The following is a 23,542-nucleotide window of genomic DNA, read 5'->3' as shown; positions in this document are numbered from 1 at the left end:
AAATTGCGTGCCAAGCTATTTTTGCCGTCAGGAAAAAGAATGAAATATTTCAACCGCCAGTTCCGTGGCACTTTTTCACACTTTATCGCCTTTGATTTATGCCCTCGGTAAGGCAGCACTTGGGCACCGAACGAAATCTCAAAGCTCCTTCGGAAGGCGCGCGTAGCTCTTCCTACACGACGGTGCACACGCACGTCCCGAATATTGAGTGCGTAGCTAAATTGTGATTTATTCTCTTTCTTTTCGCTCCCGGGCGTCTTTTTGATTACGCCATCGCTATCGTCGTCGGCATTACCGCATCCACCCATACTCCGGCTCCCACAATACACACACACGACACAGGCAAATTCAAGGAGCAAGCCACATCCAACTCGGCCTGGCTTCCGGTGCTGAACTCGAAGATTCCGGATCCCCGGCCGGGTACGTGCGTCAACGATACCTCCACCCTGCCGGACTCGGTGCTCAACTTTATCCGTTCACACCCGCTGATGGACAGGGCCGTCAACCACGAGCACAACAATCCGGTCTTCTACAAGCGGGATCTCGTTTTCACCAAGCTGGTTGTGGACAAGTGAGTATACGCTAGCGCATTTATTTTATTTTATTGTTCCAATTCACTGAATTTACTGAGATGGAATGTTAAAATACTTTGTTTAAGGCACTTCTACGTGACGTAATTAATGTGCCATCCCTTTTCTGCGCTATCTTGAGCGATCATTTCAAACAGTGAAAAGCGTCTGCAAGGCCTTTGCGCTTAAAGGGGAAAATCCTAACGGAATGCAATGGGGACCGAAAATTTACCTCATTATCTTATTCGTTTTTTTGCTACGCCAGACGGTTTAAGGATTGCTAAGGTGTTTATGAAATCAGTCGCTTACAGATAGGAAAATGGATAAAAAGGGGGTATTTTTGAATGCCCGATTCCAAGAGCGGCGTGAAAAATTTTACTGTTGAGGTTTTCTGTTACGAAACCTTGATGTTTCTTTTATTTTGTGACCGCGTATAATTATAATATATACACCAAATTATTTCTTATCTGTTGACAAGTACCACGAGAAAATGTAACGCCAATGGTAGCACAGCAGTCCAACAAGTTTTTTTTCAACTGGCTTTAAAACCTGAGTAGTTGTGCATTTTGAATTGTAAAGATACTACAATTAAATGTCATCAATACATAAACTAGTATGTTTAATTCACTCTACGAGTACATTAAAATTATCCTCGACTTGATAAATCATTGCAAAATGTTTTTTTTCTTTTTGTATCATTCTGACTACATGCTTTTAAAGGATTTAAGTAATTAAACGCCAAACTGTTAGAGCAGCAATTATTTTTTGATTGGTTGAGTATTCTTGTAGCCACTGGACTAAAAACCCTAAGGATTATTTAGAAAATGAATGAAAAAAAATTTGTTCCAAAGTACAGGTACAATGCAAGTCATTTTCTAAATAAGTCCAAGTCTGCGTTCGAATCAAAACTGAATTCCAATTTCAAGCGCAAGTTCAAATCGAAGTTCATGTTCGCACACAAGTTTTCTATATATCGATTAAATTAAATGTGAGGACACTACTCTAAATTATAAAGCACGAAATCAGAAAAGTAAAACACGGCTGTTAACTTTGCTTCCAGAAACCATTGTTTGGAAATATTAATTTCAAGTTTCCATATTCAAGTCCAGGTCAAAGCTCGACTCCTAGTTCAAATCCGAATTCACGTCCTCGTGTAAGTTCAAATCCAAACAGGACTCCAAGTACAGGTTCGAAGATGTGATAAAGCAGTAAAGTTTGATCAGCCCACAAAGTTTAGGTCAAAGGATTGATATACATTTTTCATTGAAACTGGTGGATATGCCTACTTCGAGAGTCCAATTCCAAGTCCAGATTCACATCCAAGTCCATGTTCAAGTAGGAATCCAAATCTACGCTCAAGTTGAAACCTAAGTTTAACTCTGAAATAATATTCGAGTTCAAGTACAAAATATGAGTGGAACTGAATCTTGCTTGATGAAAATGTTATGCCGAATTTTAATTTTATTTACTTCTACTACTTACCACTACTGCTTCATTTGCAAACATGGAGTCGTCCTTAAAAGAACGGTTGGTTTCATTTTTAACAATGTTGAGAATCAATCGCATTATGCCTTCTTTCCCGTTTTTTTTCGAGTGCAGAATAGCTTGGATAATCAGTGGATGTAGTGACGCTGGATAAAAGCTAGCTCAATCCCTCGTTATTGTGGATTGCTTACTGCCGATGGCGCGTAATAATCTTCGTATTATTATATCTAACAGCGTTTCTTGCCAATTTCAACATTTCTGCAGTAAGGTACTGTAAGGTGCAGTAAGGTCAATCTCCCAGCTGGTATCGAGGTACGATACTGGCCTAACAAGCCAGTCGTCGTATGTTCGAGTCCCAGCTCGGAAGAGACTGTTAATGTCAGTAGGATCGTAGCGCTAGCCCCGCAATTGTCTCGTACACTTAACAGTCTGCTTCGCAGCACTGCGTACAGTAAAGCAGAAGGTCGAATTCCGATACGGAATGTAGCACAAAGGCTTTGCCTTTTTTGCAGTAAGGTATCTTATTACAACCACCAGATACTTCAGCACCAACGCGCATATTTGTCATTACACAGTACACAATAAATACTACCTACCAGGAATTGAAACCCAGCACTAGATGAACGGACTTTATCTTTCCTACACCAGCTATCAAATTCCACTGAACGGAACAGCGATGTTACGTTGAATAAGACTGCTTCCTGTATGATTGAAAATCCCTTGTGATTGTCTTTTAAATACTAACTGAGTGTACTAACACAAAAACCAAGCGGCGTGGCGTAGGTGGTAGAATGAATGTATTCGAAAAAAAGGACGGACAGCAATGTACACTAACAGAAGGTATACAGACGAACAATGTGCACGAAGTACATTAGTTTTTCTTCCACTGTATAATCGTCAACAAGCATTTCATTGAGATGGTACCGAAGACAAGCGGTAAATACACCAAGCTTAGACTTCCGTACGTTCGCTGTTACCAAAAGAGCTAGTTAAGCACGCTGGGTACAAATCTAAACCTAAATCTGTTACGATATACACTCACTCGTAGTAAGTTGTTTCATTCCTCTTGCCAAGTGCAAATTACAATCGGCCAATTGTCGAAGGAATGTTGCATTTTCTCACCTTGCGAATTATGAACGTGTGACCGAACTTTTTGAAGTAGAATACTTCTCTCAAGAAGTTCGGCTACATAGGGATGTGAAATAAAAATCTAAAACCGAAAAAAGTGAAAAATATGTCCAATTTCAAATGCTAATAAATCGGTTAGTATTCGATGGATTTTCTTCGTTTTTGCAGCAATAGATTGGAAAATCTTCTAAGATTCTTACCAAAAGAAGATAATTGTAATTTAATTATTCACACTATTGTACTATTGAAAATAGTCAAGCCTTGTCAAAACGAAAAATCCGACCTCTGATTGGTCGTTATATGATTGCTTCCCAAGCACGGTCGACAGAATCATATACCTTGCAATTTAAAACATGCTATTTGGCCTATATAAGAGCCTGTTTCAGCCGAAGCCGCTCATAATAGTTCTAGACAGCGACAACAGCAGTCGTCCTCCCTTAGCAACAGCAGTAGCAGTGCAGTGGATACCAGCGATGGCGGAAAGCGGCCACAGCTGTGGCGTAGCAATGGATAGCGCACTAGTTGCAGCGGATTCCAGCAACGATAGTAGCTGGGCCAGCTGATGCAGGGACAGTGGATACCAATGGCAGCGTATAGCGGCCACAACTGTAGCATGGCTATGGATAGTGCACTAGTTGCAGCGGATCTCAGCATCGATAGCGGCTGATGCAGTGAGGCACTTTAGTGAAATGCAGTCTCTGTGCGATAGTGGGCACTAGTAAATGCATTCAATGAAAAGTTGACTCATTTTGACCACACGTGAGCCGTCTAGTTTTGAGTGTTGAATCAGCTTTTCATAGTTTATTTTATCACAAGGAATATTTTTTCACACTGTCAGTGATAACGCAAAGATGTGATCGGCATCTTATCCGATACTAAAATGAACAACAAATTGTCCTTTTCAGGATGAAATAAAAACTTGATTGAAGAGTTAATATTTTCTAATGAGTTAATTCACATTTTTAAATTTGTAAAAGTTATAAATTTTACCTCATCTCCGTGTCTCAAAACGTACTGAATTATCTTTTCCTTCAGTCATGAGCACGGCATCCGACAAAATTTCATCTCAAAATTCAAAAATTGTCAAGCCCCAACCATGACAAGCAACTTACTATATTATTGAAAATGGTCAATCCTTGTTGACGCGCAAAATTCGATTGATCTGATTAGTCAACTTTTATTCACTAGAAAAAACGACTGATACGCAAGCAGCCGGGTTATCTTTCTTAAAAAAGTATTCTACTTCAACCTTGCGGTTGTGGCTTTGCACACAACCCTCCTGTTATTTTTTTATTTAATTTAATTTTTTTATCTTATTTTTTAATTTTATTTTTAATTCTTTTTTTTTGAATTTTTTTTATTTTTCATTTATTTTATTTTTTTTATTTTCTTTTTATTTTTCCTTCTTTTTTTATATATTTTTTTAATTTTTTTATTTTTTTATTATATTTTATTTTTATTTTTTATTTTTTTATTTTTTATATTTAACTTTTACATTTATTTCAAGCCACAAAAGAGTATTACTGAATGTTCTTGAAATAGAATCGTCTCTCACTAAATGTGATCATATTTTGATTCTTGATATTAGAATTCTGTGACTGAGACATTTGGTAACATGGTTATTATAATTTGAAACAGAGGAAAAATTCTACCGGTCGATGACAGTTTTTTGATCATCTAGTTTTTCATACGAATGTTTTTTCCTTGCCGCTCACCTGCTAGCGCGGATAGCTATAACGAACACACAGCAACAGAAAAAACATTCAAAGAATATACTAAAAAAGGCTGTAGACGAGAATTATCCCGCGTCATTTGCAAAGGGTAACTTTTGTGCTAACACCAATGGCACTTCTCAGCGCCTTGAAATAATTTTTTCAAAGTTTTAAATTGGCCTGAGAGGAAGTGCTTTGAAAAAAGAAATTGGTTTTAGAACTAACTCTTTTCAATACTATTAGCAACGTCTTGGTGAGTGGCAGAAATATAATAACTACTTCGAATTAATAATTTTGAGGCGCTGAAAAGGAGTATCGGTGTACCACAATAGTGACACCAGCAAGTTTGTTTTATTTATCGTCATTGCAAATTACCTGTTGTTAGTTCTTCACACATTATAAGCAAACAAATAACACATAAAGTCATACCTCGATACAAGGCAACCTCGATTTACGTAACTCGATATAACGTAACTTTTACCTCGATATAACAAAACTTTTTTAGTTCTTCAGTGTTATTTTAATATCTTAAAATTGAAGTATGTACAACATTTATTTCAAGGGTGTAGAATGTTCTGAATAAATGTTGTTGGTAAGTTTTGAAAGTTTCGTAAATAGGTAAAGGAAATAAGTTTTAGCGCTTTTTTAACAATTATAACGATCAAAAATTTTGCATCAATGTCAAAATTTAAAAAAAAAATTCGTGCTTCGATATAACGTAACTCAATATAACGTAACGGGAAAAAAAGTACCCTTGTATCGAAATATAGCTGTATTACAAGTGCTACTGGCAACTTAGTGCCCAAACGGTCCAATACTCGGACATGTTCAGCAGTGCTACAGGCATGTTTGTTTCGACACAAACGGGAGATCTAAGATTTAGCGCTGTGGAAGCTAATCTTCAATCACCAATGCGGATCGCCGGTTTTCTTTGCTGGTCGCTATGGAAGGCTGCATTCTAATAAGCGGGTGTTGCATAAAAGTTCCAAGCGGCATTCCTAAATCCAACATGCCGACTTCTGGTTTCTGGAATACAGCTCGAAACAGCTGAATGTCAGTATGTATATTTCTGAATTCTACACAGTAAGAAAACTTTATGTCGAATCGCATGTAAAGAATTGCCTCCATCGGTTGTGATAGAAAATTCCATAACATTCCACGTAAATTTGAATGATTTTGCGTGTAATTTTCAAACAAAACCTTTATTTACGTCAGAAGCAACTGAAATTCAAATAATATTGCATACAATTTTCAATTAAAATCGTGGTTTTCGTCAAAAGCAACAGAAATTCAAATGAGAAACTATTTCACGTGACGTGTGATATTCAGAATTTTTTACTGTGTAGATGATGTTCAGAGACAGAAAATCCACTTCATGCGTCATTTATAAATTCCAAGGTTATAACTTTCGATTTTTGAGAATTAATTTCATATAATCCTGAGAATTTATAAATCAAAATGGCATACAGTGCACAGTAGATGAATTTGAAGTCATTTAAATAAGTAGAAAAATACCATAGGGTAAATTCTACCATAGGGTAAATTCAATAATAAATATTTAGTAAATGAAGTTTATCACTTACCCGGACTCCTTAATCTTGGTAACAGCGGTGGGATAAGCTCACTGTCTGTAGTTCAAGAAAACTTCAAAAAGAAATCTTAGACTACTCTAAGGTAATGTATTATGATCGGAACAATTTGAACTATTTTCATAGTACATACATTTTCATGATACATTTTCATTATTAATATCGCATTAAATCATGAACAAATTGCGTTTAGCGAAGAAATCTATCTGTCCAGTTTACAGAAACAATAACTTTTAACTAATCCGACGTGAATTCATTTACATAGGGTATCGGCTCTATTATCGTCAGGTTTGTCCTATTATCGTCCGGGGCGTTAATGAAGTTATAAAGAACAAATTTTTTGCAGGAAATGCTCTGCATTATGAAGTACCATAATGCAAGAAATTAGCGCTCTAGGACATCATTTACCACCTGACGATAGTAGGTAAAACCTGACGATAATAGAGCCGGTACCCTATATCATTTTATCTAATCATATAATTTGTATCATGATCGTAACAGGGTGAATCTTGATCGGAACAAAATTTGTATCATACACGGAACGGCCGTTTTATCCTCCATTCATTTGATTTAGGGATGGGAAAACTATCAGTAACTACCGATAGTCATCAGTAAGGAAAACATCATTAACTATCAGTAAAGTTTTTCTCTTGTTCTTTGAATTTTGACGTAGAATAACGTCTTACGGCAACATATAAGAGGTGCAAATTGGAAAAAAAACGAACGAAAAACGAAAATTGCCCAGTTTCGAAGGCTTGAAACTAAGTTTCCAAAGGATATTCTTTATTCTTGAAGCAAACCCTTGGAAAAATAGTCATGCGTCCACCAAGATGCGGAAAATTGTGATTTTGTATTATTGTACTATAGAAAAATGTAAAGTTGTTGAACCGGCAGAGAAGCAGCTGATTTTAGCGCAAAAAGACTGAGCAGGCGAATCCGAACTCAGCGTTCCACATGAACCAGCCGGCGGACAGCATCACTGTAAAGCATTGCTGAATATGTCAGGACATGTTTGTAATTTTCTCCGGATTTGTTGGGATTGAATCTCTGAACTATTGAATTCATATTCTTAACCAAAGAGTCAATGCCATCCTAAATCGGCAAAACTGATCAATTCTCGCTAAAATCGTCCCACTGGTGACACGAGATCTTTCGAAAAAAATATTTTCAAAGATTTAAATAGTGAAAAAATTAGAAACCATTTTGGTTAGTTCACATGATTGGACCTAGAGGGCACCATTAATGTGAATATCCTTCTTTTTGAAAGACCTCGTAACACCAGTGGGACGGTTTCAGCGAGAATTGCTCACATGAGAATCGATCCCACGTGTTGATCTCACTTAGCCACGTTTCAAATCGCTGTATTGCTGGAAAGCCACTTTGCGCACCTTGAGCAGAAATTTGGAATAGATATATTTTGAATACAATCATTTTATAGGAAATTGTAGGGGGCTAGAAAATTTCTTGTTGGAGCGCTCTATACCTCTATACATTCGATAGCTCTTGTGTCCGAAAGCGAAATAAAACAATTGTAGGCGTTTGATTGAGTTTTATTAAAATGAACAATACAGAAATGGACTTAAAACATTTTACTTTTTTTTTAATTTCTCTAATGTAAACCCGAATCATCAAACATATGCAATATCGTCAACGAAAAAAAGAGTCAAACCAACGATGCCTAAACTAAAAGTATAGCTGCATAAAAGCCACACTAACAGCGAAATATTCAATAATTATAACTCATTTCTAACTTTGTCATTACACCGGTGATTTGAATTTCTATAGTCCTTGGGAAAATTTGGTACCAAACAGCTCAAAAAAAAAATGCACACGGTTGCTGCGATAAATACTGAAAAATATTATGTATTGCAAATGCACCGCAGTTTTGCGACTATGTCGCCTCTGTATCCTCCGAAGAAATCACTCCAGGAAATACAACATCGCAACGAAAATTCCGGAAGTGTTACAAAAAAATTGTTTTTTTTTTTCGAAAGAATTAAAATATTTATACAAATAATTCATTTACTCTTGCAGTCCATTTTTCAGTGATGAAATTGTAATTGGGCTGTTAAGCTACTCAAGGATTTCTGATTTGTATATATCAGGGAAAAGAGTGTATTTTTTTAGCAAAACGTGATTTCATAAAAATTTTATATCATTGTCTTTCGATTTTAAAATGAAAAATTAAAAATCGCTACAATGACCGTTGGTATATGGGCGAACTGTCATTGTACACGCAAAAGTTGGAGTGTGCGTAACCAGATCATTTACGAGCGAAATTAGCGCATTTACTGACCACTACACTTATAAAGCATCAGCCGATGTTCAGAAGGTTGGCATCGTTAAAACAGTGCAACCAGCAATCAATACTGATAAATTGAAAACTGACTTCATTGAAGAAATTATTTTCTGATCGATTCACTTTCATGAACCAGGTCATTTGAAAACATCATTCAATCATTAATAATTAACAAAAACACATGATTAGTCCAAAACATTTTCCATTTAATTATGACTCTGGTTTCATTCACATGCATTTGGTTCTGCGTTACTGGCACCAGCGTCAATAACTTCCGCGGCAACAAGGCTCGCTATTGGCTGTTTCGGTTGCGAACTATTTTTAGAGATGCACGAGGCGTTGATACGCACCGGCTCGCGAAAGTAAAGAACGGTTTTTTGAGCGCCTCGAAAATGATCGTTCGCCCGAAGCCGAAGTTTACCGAGACAAAACGATTTTTGTGTATATGATAGATATTCTGATTTTGATATCTGTCAATGTTTTCCTTGTACAACTTTTGCGTTATGCGTATCACGCATTGGTTGTGCGAAGTGAGAGCAAATTCTGTGCGAATTGAAAGGACACATTGGATGATTAAAGCTTGAACTTTTGCGTGTAGCGATTTCGAGCAATTCATGATTTAGAAACTGAAGGATAACGATAGAAAATTTTTAAAAATCACGTTTTGCTTAGAAAATGGAGCTCCTTCCGATGACATAAAAAACTGCTATAGCTAATTATAAAATATTGTTTATTCACTAATGTAGATAATTTGCTTAAAACTGTAATGCAAATTACTGATTATTACTGATAGTAATCAGTAACGAGTTGGAAATGACTGATAGTTATCAGTAACAATTTTCAGTGATAATTCCCATCACTAATTTGAATTCAAGTATTTTGTAGGTAGAAAATTTAATTGTCTAAAACTTTTCTTAACATTCCCAAATGGGCACTCTAAAACAAAAAAAAAGTCTTCTAAGAATGAGCAAATCCACAAAAAATGTCACAATGTATTTTTAACATTTGCTTTGAATTAGTATATTTTCCCTCAAAATGGAAAAATGCCAAAGTCACTCCAATTTTAAAACCAGAAAAAAATTCAGCTGAAGCATCAAGTTATCGTCCAATTAGTTACTCTTTTCTATAAGCAAACTTTTTGAAAGAATGTTTCTTAATAGGATGATGACACATGTCAATGAAAATCCAATTTTTGCAAATGAGCAGTTTGGATTTCGCCATGGGCATTCGACTACTCCTCAGTTACTTAGAGTAACTAATATGATTCGTACTAATAAATCTGAAGGTTATTCCGCTGGAGCTGCTCTTCTAGACATAGAAAAAGCATTCGACAGTGTTTGGCATAAAGGTTTGATAACCAAAATGTCAAATTTCAGTTTTCCTCTTTACATCACAAAAATGATACTTGACCGCACTCTTCAGGTTAACTATTTAAATAGTAAATCTGATAGATTGCCTGTTAGCGCTGGTGTACCTCAAGGAAGTATCTTGGGCCCAGTCTTAAATCATGTTTTTACTTCTGATTTACCACCAGGGTGTGAGAAATCTCTGTTTTGTGACGATACAAGCATTTCCGTAAAAGGAAAAAGCCTTCGTGTCAAATGCAATAGGTTGCAAAAAAGTCTAGATATATTTTCTTCGTATTTGCAGAAATGGAAAATTTCACCTAATGCATCAAAAACACAATTAATTATTTTTCCCCATAAACCAAGAGTTTCTTTTCTCGAACCCACCAATAAGCATGTTGTTAAGATGAACGGTGCAATCTTAAATTGGTCTAACCTAGTTAAATATTTAGGGCTAATTTATGATAAAAATCTTACCTTCAAGGAGCACATTGAGAATATACAAACAAAGTGCATTAAATATATAAAATGTTTGTATCCTCTTATCAACAGCCTTTTGATCGGGTCAATCATAACTATTTGTGGAAAGTTTTGAATAAATATGGATCCCCACAATCCTTCATAAATTGTGTTAAAAACATCTATAAGAGTGCCTCGTCTAAGTGCTGTTTAACGGTTTTCTCACAGAAGAAATAAAAATAAAGAGTTCAGTGCGACAAGGCTGTCCTCTCAGTATGATTTTGTTCACATTGTATATTGAACCGCTTATTAGAGAAATTTCCAATAACGTGGTTGGTTTTTTAGTATATGATAAATTCATAAAAGTAATTGTTTTTGCAGATGATTTCAATATTATCATACGTAATGATAACGAATTCGATCTTCTGCTAAAAATTTTTGAAAATTTCACCAGGTACGCCAAAATTAAAATCAATTTTACTAAATCTGCCTTCTTAAGGATCAATAATGCAAAACTTGGACCTCAAATATAGCGGGGGCCTAGTGTGGTTGGTAACGTCTCGGCCAACCACGCTCGACGCCTGGGTTCGAATCCCACCGCCGACATAGGTGTCGATGGTTGTGAGGTGGCGTGATCCACTCACAACCAACCCAACTGGTCTAGATTCAATCCTAGCCGACACCGGGAGATTTTCTGAGGCGAAAAATCTCTGGGATCACGCCTTCCATCGCATGAGGAAGTAAAGCCGTTGGCGCCGGTCCGTTAATAAACGGGTTGTAAGTTAGGGTCCTGGGTGTGGAGTCGCCTTCCTGGGCGTCGGTAATTGGCCACAACAGTGGCGGAAATAGACCGACGGAAAATAAGCGAGAATAAAAAAAAAAAATTGGACCTCAAATGATTAAAGAGGTAGATAGTTTAAAAATACTGGGGGTAGTTTTTTATAATAGTTGGTACCTAACAGTAAATCACAATTATAATACAGCTATTAACAATATAAAAATACAATTAAAGAAACACAGTTTCAGGAACTTAAACTTGATTCAAAAATTCTGGATTTTAAATATATTCATTCTTTCGAAATTGTGGTATCTTGCACAAATTTCCCCCCCACCCCCCTGAATAAACACATTGCGCAGATAAGAAGATCCTGTGGTATGTTTTTGTGGAACGGATATATTTTCAGGGTAGAACGCAATCAGTTATCCTGGAGCTAAGATGAAGGCCCTCTTTTTGAAAAATATATTTTATAACCCTGACGGAAATGGAGGTTTTGTCGAAGAAATATATTTAACCGAACTAAGATCTTCAGAACGGTTGACAAAAAATGCTAGAGAAGGGATAATGGAAGAGGCCCAAGTAAAAATAAATAATAATTACGATAACACAAAGCTCTTATATAACAATTTGTTAACATGAAAAACTGTACACCAAAAATAGAGCAAAAGGTTATTTCAAATTGGCCAATAATATGGGAAAATATTATCAAATCTTCATAACAACAGAGGATCGCTCCACCTTGTTTTGTTTTGTTAGCGATATAATCGCCAATGGTTTTAAACTCTCTACCTACAACATTCGCAGCGGTCAAGGAACATGCAAAAAATGTGGATCAGTAGATACTAATCAACATAGATTAAAAGAATGCCCAATGGCGAAGGTCGTTTGGGATTGGTGTGTTTCTGTTATTAACTCACGCTATAATCTGAAACTCAACGAGTTGTAGGAAATTCTCCAGTTCGCACTATGCGAAGCATCACAAAAACAAAAAGCTGCATTGTGGTTAGCTGCAAGAGTGATATCGTACAACTTGAGGGCTGCGGAGCCGTCTCTATTTGTATTTAAAAAAATAACAAGGGCAACAAGATGGAACAACAGGAAATATTTCACAAAAATTTTTGGAACTAGAATAAACATATGTTAATTGACTGATTACATCAGGATAACCATTAGGCTAGATTTAGGATTATGTTTGTTACACAACGTATAATTATATATAAATAAATTAAACTTAAAAAAAACAGCAATTCTAGACTTTGTCTCAAGAAGAAACTGTTAATTTACAAACAAATATTTAGACCAGCAGTGTTATATGCAGTCCCCATCTGGACAAGTTGTTGTACAACCAGAAAGAAGATGCTCCAAAGGACTCAGAATAGACTTCTGAAAATGATATTGAAGCGTCCTCGCTGGTTTAGCACGAATGAACTACACAAGCTTACTAATGTAGAAACATTAGAAAATATGTCAAACCAAATTATCAACAAGTTCCGACAAAAATCGTTGCAATCCTCAATTACAATGATTAGCTCACTTCAGAGTCAGTAAGATAGGTGTAAGAATAGATTAAGGTTTAATTTAAAACTCCTTTTTTTCTCTTGACATGTAGGTTTACAATTTTCCTACAATTATATTCACTCAACTGCGGAAGCAATTACAATCTTTTAATGAAATAAAGATTAAAAATATATATAATAGTGTTGATATGTCACCGTTTGTGGCAGAACACACAATAAACATTCTGAATAAATATTAGTAAATAATTAATTCATCGCAAAACATTGATGATTCAAAATATTTTTAGGGCCTAGACGGTTTGTTTGATCGGTTTGACGTCTTAGGCAAAGTTATAGATAAAAGTTTTGTTTTTCCAAAAAACTATACTCTCTAAAAAAATATGTTGTTGGCTTTTTCATAGAGAGGCATAGCAATCACTGGCAAAACCGAAGATATGAAAGTGCTCCAAACGGCCGAATGGCATATATCACTCGACTCAGCTCGACGTGCAACTTTTCAATCTCACTCGATTTTCTCAGAGATGGCTGGATCGATTCTCATGAGATTATTCTCAAATGAAAGGTCTAGTTGCCTAATAAGACCCAAATAAATTTTATTGTAATCGGATTTTTAGTTTGTATGTTATTTATCGAAATGTGAAAATCACGAAAGTTCATTATCTCAGAAACTACACAACCGATTTTAACAAAATTGAATTTCAATGAACGGGCTACCTTGAAAACCCCTAACTTTTGAATTTCATGAAGATTGGACATGTGGTCCAAAAGTTATGAAAAGAAACGTGTTCTGGAGACTATTTGATCTCACCCATATTTCTCAGAGAGGGCCGGACCGATTTTCATAAAATCAGTGCCATGTGGAAGGTCTAGTTGCCCCATAACACCCTATCGATTTTTTTTTTTGCAAACGGACATTTACTTCGCCTGTTATGTTTAAAAATGTGAAATCCAGCTATGGAAAGAAACGTATTCCAAAGACTAATTAAACTCACTCACTTTTCTCGGAGATGGCTGAATCGATATTCACAAAATTAGTGTTAAATGAAAGGTCTAGTTGCCTCATAACACCGTATTGAGTTTTATTGTAATCAGACTGTAACGTCGTCTGTAATGTATCAAAATGCGACAATCATGAAACTCCATTATCTCAGAAACTACACAACAGATTTGAACAATTTTTTAAGGGGTTAACTGATGAATTATAATGATTTAACACGTGGTTCCAAAGTTTGGCTGGTCATAGAGCGGGGGCCTAGTGTGGTTGGTAACGTCTCCGCCAACCACGCTCGACGCCTGGGTTCGAATCCCACCGCCGACATAGGTGTCGAAGGTTGTGAGGTGGCGTGATCCACTCACAACCAACCCAACTGGTCTAGAATCAATCCTAGCCGACACCGGGAGATTTTCTGAGGCGAAAAATCTCTGGGATCACGCCTTCCATCGCATGAGGAAGTAAAGCCGTTGGCGCCGGTCCGTTTATAAACGGGTCGTGACTTAGGGTCCTGGGTGTGGAGTTGCCTCCCTGGACGTCGGTGATTGGCCACAACAGTGGCGGAAATAGACCGACGGAAAATAAGCGAGAATAAAAAAAAAAGTTTGGCTGGCCTATACGTTCCCATTTCATTTGATTATAATTGGACTTATATTTTAACCGTTATGCATTAAATTGTAAAAACAAAAGATTTTTTGTAGAAGACTGAACCACTGCGACCATTGTTTGATCTATTGTGGTATGCTTCACCTTACTCTAAGTGCGTACGAGCAGGTACATCACTATTTGGCGAGTTGATGTCCTTGCTACATTGCACATTTATCCCAGTTGGGCAACGCACTTCGTATGAAGTTTATTACCTCACCAGGACTTTCCCTCCAAATTTCGGTAGGTTCTATGTGTCCCTTACCGGAGACACGCAATCTGCGTTGTATTAATACTCGGCATTCGCAGAGTAGATGTTCTGAAGTTTCGCTTTCGATGCCACACAGGCGACATTTATCATCATCAAGTTTGCCTATCTTCTTGAGATGATACTTACTCAGACAGTGCCCTGTGATAAGACCTGTGAATGTCCTCAAGTCTTTCTTATTTAATCTGAGCAGCACGAGGCTCTTCTCGCGATTTGGCTCTATGAATCTTTTCGATTGTCGTAATCCACTTATGACATCCCAGTTTGCTTTGATGGTTGCTTTTTCCCATTCACCGAGTTCAGCTTTTAGAGCGCTCGGGGAGACTCCACAGAAAGGTTCTGGGCCAACAAAGTTAGTAGATGACCCTTGTCTGGCTAGTAAGTTGGCCTTCTCGTTTCCTTCGATTCCACATTGACCAGGAACCCAGTATCAGTTCAGCTGGTTTTTCAAAGATAACTTTCGGAGCGACAGGATGCATTCCCACACTAGTTTAGAGTGGCAGAAAGGAGAATTCAGGGCTTTAAGTGCTGCCTGACTATCACAGAAAATGCATATATTTGCGTGTCGATAATTTCTTTCCAGACACGTATTCGTGCATTCTATTATCGCGTATGTTTCCGCCTGGAATACTGTTGGCCAGTGTTTATTAATTCCTGGTCCTGTGAATCCCGCACCCGCGGAACCATTCATTTTAGAACCGTCTGTGTAGAAGCAAAGTGAACCATCCCGAATTGTGGGTCCACCTTGTTGCCAACTTTCTCGTTCTATCTCTACTGTTCTGTAAGGAATTCCGAAATTTGGTTTCCTCTCCAGCCAATCCTCCTTACTTTTTATTAGATTGCTAGGGGGCTTAATTTGGGTTTGTTTGACAAAAAGTTTAAAGAAAAATTAAAAATTAATTATCTTAATAAGCTCGTTCTTAAAAAATCTAATTTTTTTATAAAAACTACAAAAAATATATTTTTCACAGGGTAATTTTTTTATGGGAAGAGAAATTTTTTATTCACAACTTTGCCAAATAGACTAATTAATTTTTGATTTTTCTTTCATTTTTTTTTTTTCAAAAAGAAAATGATTTTTATTAGAGTGTATATTTTTTCGGAAAGACAAGGTTATTATTTGCAACTTTGCCGAAGACATCACACCGATCATACAAACCGTTTAGGCTCTAAAAATATTTGTAATCATCAATACATTCCCAAAACAGCATTTTTCAGTAGGTTCTGAAAAATGAGTCGTGTTAGTGCATTTTTTTGTCTATAGAAACGTCTACGCAAAGTTTCAGCCAAATCAAAAATGGTCGATTAAATTGGTTGCCCGTTTTTTGTGGAATTGCTCAAACACATGAATTGTACCTAGGTGAAATGCATCATTATATCAAGCACAGGCAAAGTAAAGCGGTGACGTCTCAGAAGTAAGATGTTTTCGTTACGATTTAACGCTGTTACGATCATGATACAATACAGGACTTCGCAGTAATTCCAGCTTCAAAGCAAATATTTTTTCACAAAAGTTTTTTTACATAAATGTTATAGAAGCTTCTTAAAGAAATATATACTGCAGTCCTTAAATATTTGATTTCATTCTCACGGTTTGCAAACAAGGCATGATAGCAATTGTGAGAGAAAATGGTGTTTGGAAGTTTTTAATTTTTTTTACTAAAAGTAATACACAAACAATAGGACGAAACTTTCTAAACATTATCAAGAGAAGAATTTGAACGTTTGGTATATTTCTTCATTAAATACCGGAATACATTAGCTTTGTAAACGGCAAAAGTTTGCATGTGGCTGAAGGTTACATCGATTGGTCCTTTTTAAAACAATTTAATTTAAATTGAATTAAAAAAAAAATAAAACTAGAAAGGAAAAATCATCGAGAATTAAGGAATAATTTGAAATTTAAAAAAAAAAACAATCATTACAACACAGTTGTAATGTTCGCAATAAGCCTTTAATGGATTGTAATATACATTGTACAGCACAAAAGAAATTAAAGTCTATTAGTTTATGTGTGTTCGATGGAATCACTGAGCTGTGTTCACGTTACACGAAATTCAATTAACAAAAGCGATTTGGCTACATTTTAAAGCAAACGTTGAATAGGTCGTCATTATGCAACCGTTCATTGTTTGTTTTTAGCAGGAATCCTGCAACAGTGCGTACCAGCAGCTGGCATTGTCCGAATGCATTAAAACCCGATTCATTCACGGTAAAATTCGTTATCAATTACAAATGTTCATCATCTGTGCGAATTTCGACGGAATAATAAAATTAGACATCAATTAATCAAACGAGCTCAACTCGATGTGCAATCAATTTGTTGCTTCATTAAGTGCAATTTTTGTCATGAACACACATACACGCGCGGAGTGCAACAGATTTCGACTCTATCCGCAAAAACCCAATCGGCAGAGAAAGATGAAGAGTGAAAGAAGAGTGGTGGTTGGGGTGCTAGTGTGTTGTATCATGATGGTCGACCACAAATTGATGAAACTGACCAACCGGTCGATAACTAGGTGGCTTCCTATGGTGTGGCGAAAATGTTCATCAACAATGATTACGAGCACTTTTCGGGCACCGAGCCCCAAAATGTGGTGCGTATGTGTGTGTAGGCATGGGGAATGAAAAAAAAGCCCTTCAAATTGATTGCTAGTCGAACGGATACTGCCTGCCAATTAGGTCACTGTGGTTGAAAATGATTACTCTGGCGGAATTCGGTGATGAGATTTTGCACCTCTCAGGCGTCTGTTTGATCGTAATTAGCGCGCACAGATGGGTAATTGAGTTATGCACGAAAGGCACCGGACTGCGGTGGTTGTGCAGAATTTTGAAGTCAATTAAGCATACATGATTTGCTATGCAAATTGTTGAAAATTAGATTGCAATCGATTTATTTTTCTGTTTGTTTTTTACTTTTCAGAATTAAAATTGACATTCTAAATCAGGAGTATACTGTTTACTACATCGGAACCAATGCGGGTCGTATCTACAAGATCGTGCACTACCTCTCCAATGGGGAGTCCAAGTCGAAATTGTTGGACATTTTCGAAATTGCTCAGAACGAGGCGATCCAGGTGATGGAGATTAGCCAGTCCCGTAAGTCGCTGTACGTGGCCACCGATTATCGCATCAAGCAGGTCGATTTGGCCATGTGCAACCGACGGTACGATAGCTGCTACCGGTGCGTCAAGGATCCGTACTGTGGATGGGATAAGGACACCAGCACCTGCAAACCGTATGAGTTGGGATTACTGCAGGTGGGTAATTATTTAGTTCACTTATGACAATTGTATTGATTTAAATTTTTACAAAAAAAGGATGTCGGTAATGAAACTTACGATATCTGCGATACCAGTGTGCTGAAGAAGAAGATTATCGTCACCTACGGACAAAGCGTCCACCTGGGATGCTTCGTTAAGGTGCCGGAAATACTGAAGGACCAATCTGTCACCTGGTATCACCACTCGAAGGAGAAGGGACGCTACGAGATAAAGTACAATCCCACGAAGTACATCGAAACGACGGAACGTGGCTTGGTTGTGATTTCGGTAAACGAAGCCGACGGGGGTCGGTACGATTGTCACCTTGGCGGGTCTCTGCTCTGCAGTTACAATATAACCGTGGACGCTCATAGGTAATTGTTTCACCGTAATCATACAGCAAATTTGTTTAATGTTTCGAAAATTTCTTCTCGTCTATTTCACAGATGCACTCCACCGAATAAGAGCAATGACTATCAGAAGATCTACTCCGATTGGTGCCACGAGTTCGAAAAGTACAAGTCAGCGATGAAGACCTGGGAGAAGAAGCAAGCAGTGAGTATTTTTTCTTTCTATCGTAAAATTAATTGATTTTTCGTCTTCCTATTTTAATTATTTTAAATGATTTCACTAAACTCGTAAACTAATACACGTTCCATAAAAATCACGAAAAATATATCAAAACTCATCTGACCCGGCAAATATTATGTTTTACTACCAAACAATGAAACTTTGCCGGCATCTGCAGCTGACTTATCGATTTCCGCCTTCTTCCACTTGCAGCAATGTTCATCCAAGCAAAACTATAGCAATCAGCATCCCAACGATGTTTTCCAGCGCAATCCCAACGTCTGATATCAAGGTAAGCCAGATAATGTAAATCGGAAAATTATCATCACTGATTTCTCGATACCATAATCGCCGAGGGCACCCTTACCTCACTTCTCCTGTTCCGCTGTAAACAGCTTGCGCCGAACATCGAAACCCACTTATTGACTCTTTTTTCTCTCCCATCATTCACGCTCGCAGGACCAAACATTGACACTTCAACATCGAATAGCTTGTCCACTACCTTTGGTAGGGTACTACAATCAACTAAATGAACTGTGATACCCTTAATGATCCAATAATAAGAAGCAGAAGAAAAAAAAACAGAAAACAAACAAAAAAATAGTAGGAAATGCTGTACAGTATTGCGAAAGTATATCACAAATTGCTGGAACAAATCTCATCCCCGCGCGAAACCATTCACGACGACTCGCCGACGTTTCGATCCGTGCAATGGGGTAAAGTACACATTTTTGATTTTCCTTGTTGAGCGGAAGTTATTTGGAAAATTGCGACAACGGAGGAAAATCGAATGAAAAATCTATATATATATATATATATATATAAATTATTACTAGCCAATTCCATCGAGCTTGCGAGAGATCATCTTAGCCCCGGAGTAAATCGTAGAGGTTGTCATTTTTTCATCTCTTTCTCTGGACGTCAGTAGAGCATTGTGTAGCGTTTCAAGGTGGGTTGCACTTCCCTTTTCGCCGTTGAAAAAATTCCGCTTGGTTCTATACTAAGTGGTTTTGTTCGTTTTCGTTTTTTTTTCAGATTGTAGACGCCTCTATTTTCCGAACCCCAAATTGTAAATACCGCACGCTTAATGACTACTGCACCGTTAGAGAAGAACGACGTTACTGAACCACAGAGATTAAGCATAAAAAGTACTCTTTTTTTTAAAGTTTTAGTTTATTTTTCACTAACAGGTAATTCGTAGATAAAAAGATTGATAACAAAACTAGCATTTTATCAAAGGAAAAGCAATTTAACGCCACGAACCTCAGAACCCCGCAAAGAGGAGGCCCAGTGAGCTAACAAAAAATAACACATAAGACAAATCAATCCACACACGAAACACGAACCTGCCAGCATCCCATTTAGTCTCTCCCCTCCGTTTCTCCCTTTCTCTTTCTCATCTAATGTAATAGGGACAAAAAATACAGAACTTATCACGCAACTCCTTTCTCATCCATGCAATGACAAGCGAAAAAACCACATCCTGTATGCATATATTCTCTCTTCAACTTGGTAGAAATTCACTTCATCATACAAACATCCATCGAATGTGTGTATGTGTATGCGTAGAGCACAGAACTAATAGCAACAGAAGTAAAACAAAACAGAAAAAAAACAACAACAAAAAACAGAGAATCGGTATTTTTTTGGAGCAAATTCGATATTAATGCAATACCCGCAGACATATCACCCCCCCGATGAAATACGAACTGGAAGTAGCGAATTAAAGCAAGAAACAAAAAGAAAAACAACAGACGTGACAGCGAGAATAGCAAAACAAAAGTACATTTAAAGAAGTAACACAAAGAATCGATAGAAGCAAGCAAGCAAGCAATCGCATTTGAGTGATGATGATGAGGAGGATGTTATTAAAACGGAATGAATGAATGTAGTTCGTAGAGCCGCTGCTGGCTTCAGAGAGAAGGCGAAGCAAAAAGTTGCTGCTGCTTCGAATGATGAGAGCGCGAACATTTTGTACATAAAGAAAAGTATTACATTTAGCCCTAAGTTTCTATTAGACGGTTAAGACTGAGAAGTAAGAACAATGTTTAATTTGATTTCTTATAACTGCTTTTTTGTACGTGAATCTAATAATGACAATAATTGTCACCAAATAAAAAAAAAACTGAATAAAAAATTATGGTTACGTTTTGCTTTCTGATTGAGCTTCGAAACATGTTCCAAGCGATTGTCGGTACGAAAAGGTAAGTTTATTCTTCGACGGTGACTGCATTCTACTACTATTCTGGTGTTCTTTGAGCTGTTCCAAGGACGATCAAAACTCTTCAACTTTTCAATAATTTTGACTCAAGAACCAATGACTTGATGTGAAACCATTTTTTACGTTTTGAGTTTCTTCAGACTGTTTAAATTGGATTGAAAATATATCTAATTTTATTTTTTCTCCGATTATAGACCACATTCGAAGAAATTTCCTTGTTTTTGTCTATATACATGGAGAGTTTTTCTGGCATATTTGAATATCTTTTCTTGAGGTTAACTTTTAAATCATTTGCTTCAGGATTCAAAGTTGTTAGTGATTACGGTACATCGTAGAATAAAACTTCATAGATAAAAATTGCTGTGAAATATTTTTTTATAATATATATGCAAAAAAGAGCGGGGGCCTAGTGTGGTTGGTAACGTCTCCGCCAACCACACTCGACACCTGGGTTCGAATCCCACCGCCGACATAGGTGTCGATGGTTGTGAGGTGGCGTGATCCACTCAAAACCAAATCAACTGGTCTAGATTCAATCCTAGCCGACACCGGGAGATTTTCTGAGGCGAAAAATCTCTAGGATCACGCCTTCCATCGCATGAGGAAGTAAAGCCGTTGGCGCCGGTCCGTTAATAAACGGGTCGTGAGTTAGGGTCCTGGGTGTGGAGTCGCCTCCCTGGGCGTCGGTGATTGGCCACAACAGTGGCGGAACTAGACCGACGGAAAATAAGCGAGAATAAAAAAAAAATATGCAAAAATACTACCACATAGGAAAAATAAAAAATGAGTAGAAAAACCAATCCTCATGACGCCGAAAAATTGAAAAAAATATATCTTAGGTTTTCAGTGTTTACAACATAAATGCTGATTTGGAATATAAAAAATTATCGATTCAGGAAATAGCTTTATCCGAAAATATTGCGTTTGAGGAACAATGAAATAGTTTTTAAGATGTAGTTTTTTCCGTTCTTAAGTAATACCCGGAAAACGACTCTATTTTTTTTATGGGAGGAGATGTTTTGTGATGAATTAACTATTTACTAATTTTCATTCAGATATCAACATATCAACACTATTACATATATTTTAAGCTTTATTTCATTAAAAGATTCTTATTACTTCCGCAGTTAATTGTATGAAAATTGTAAACCTTTCTTGTCAAGAAAAAAAATAAACGAATTTAAAATTGAACCTTATCCTAATCTTACCTCTATCTTATCGACTATAAAGTGAGCTAATCCTTGTAATCAAGGATTGCAACGATATTTGTCGGAACTTATTGATAGTTTGGTTTGCCATATTTTCTAATGTTTCCACAAAAGTAAGCATGTGTAGTTCATTCGTGCTTCAAAATCATTTTCAGAAGTTAATTCTGAATCCTTTGGAGCGTCTTCTTTCTGGTTGTACAACAACTTGTCCAGATGGGGACTGCATATAACATTGCTGGTTTAAATATTTGTTTGTAAATTAACAGTTTATTCTTAAGACAAAGTCTAGAATTTCTGTTGATAAGAGGATACAAACATTTTATATATTTATTGCACTTTGTTTGGATATTCTCAATGTACTCCTTGAAGGTAAGATTTTTATTATAAACTAGCTCTAAGTATTTAACTTGATTAGACCAATTTAAGATTACGCCTTCCATCCTAACAACATGATTATTGGTGGGTTTGAGAAAAGAAACTCTTGGTTTATGGGGAAAATAATTAATTATGTTTTTGATGCATTAGGAGAAATCTTCCATTTCTACAAATATAAAGAAAATATATCTAGACTTTTTTGCAGCCTACTGCATATGACACGAAGGCTTTTTCCTTTTACGGAAATGCTTGTATCGTCACAAAACAAAGATTTCTCACAGCCTGGTGGTAAATCAGGAAGATCAGAAGTAAAAATATTATATAAGACTGGGCCCAAAACACTTCCTTGAGGTACACCAGCTCTAACAGGCAATCTATCAGATTTACTATTGAAATAGTTAACCTGAAGAGAGCGGTCTATCAAGTAACTTTGTATCATTTTTGTGATGTAAAGAGAAAAAACAGAAATTGGACATTTTAACTATCAAACCTTTTTGCCAAACACTGTCGAATGCCTTTTCTATGTCTAAAAGAGCAGCTCCAGTGAAATAACCTTCAGATTTATTAGTACGAATCATATTAGTTACTCTAAGTAACTGATGAGTAGTCGTATGCCCATGGTGATATCAAAACTGCTCATTTGCAAAAATTGAATTTACATTGATATGTGTCATAGTTCTATTAAGAATCATTCTTTCAAAAAGTTTACTTATAGACGAGAGTAAACAAATTGGATTTTTTTCAGGGTTTAAAATTGGAGTGACTTTGGCATTCTTCCAGTTTGAGGGAAAATATGCTAATCCAAAGCATCTGTTAAAAATTTTACCAAGAAATTTAAAGAGTTTTCGGAAAGTCTTTTGAGGAGGATATAAAAAATCCCATCATCTCCTGGTGCTTTCATGTTTTGAAGTTCTTGATAATAGTTCGTATGTCATTCAAGTTTGTTTCCAGTACCTCTTCAGGAAGAAATTCTTGAGTGGTGATCTGATCATACTTTTGTGATACTTCATTTTCAATAGGACTCATTACGTTCAAATTGAAATTATGAACACTCTCGAACCGCTGAGCAAGTTTTTGAGCTTTTTGTTTATTCGTAAGAAATATGTGATCACCATCTTT

General features: G+C 36.6%; 1 protein-coding gene across 3 annotated transcripts in view; it reads left to right on the top strand.

Annotated features, from left to right (window-relative positions):
* LOC129720979 (semaphorin-2A) overlaps nt 1-20,765 on the top strand; it is a 248,267-nt gene extending 227,502 nt beyond the window's left edge. For 2 of the 3 annotated variants that reach the window (XM_055672969.1, XM_055672967.1), the window contains 7 exons: nt 343-571; nt 17,710-18,046; nt 18,107-18,423; nt 18,496-18,604; nt 18,833-18,911; nt 19,079-19,568; nt 19,655-20,765. In XM_055672969.1, coding sequence (XP_055528944.1) covers nt 343-571; nt 17,710-18,046; nt 18,107-18,423; nt 18,496-18,604; nt 18,833-18,904 — 1,064 coding nt within the window. In that variant the 3' untranslated portion in view covers nt 18,905-18,911; nt 19,079-19,568; nt 19,655-20,765. The remainder of the gene's footprint in view (nt 1-342; nt 572-17,709; nt 18,047-18,106; nt 18,424-18,495; nt 18,605-18,832; nt 18,912-19,078; nt 19,569-19,654) is intronic. The other variant, XM_055672968.1, reaches the window with a different exon arrangement.
* Nucleotides 20,766-23,542: the final 2,777 nt, after the last annotated feature.

The sequence above is a fragment of the Wyeomyia smithii genome, chromosome 2, assembly GCF_029784165.1.
Source record: "Wyeomyia smithii strain HCP4-BCI-WySm-NY-G18 chromosome 2, ASM2978416v1, whole genome shotgun sequence".
NCBI lineage: Eukaryota > Metazoa > Arthropoda > Insecta > Diptera > Culicidae > Wyeomyia > Wyeomyia smithii.
This window is presented reverse-complemented; position numbering and strand designations above follow the sequence as displayed.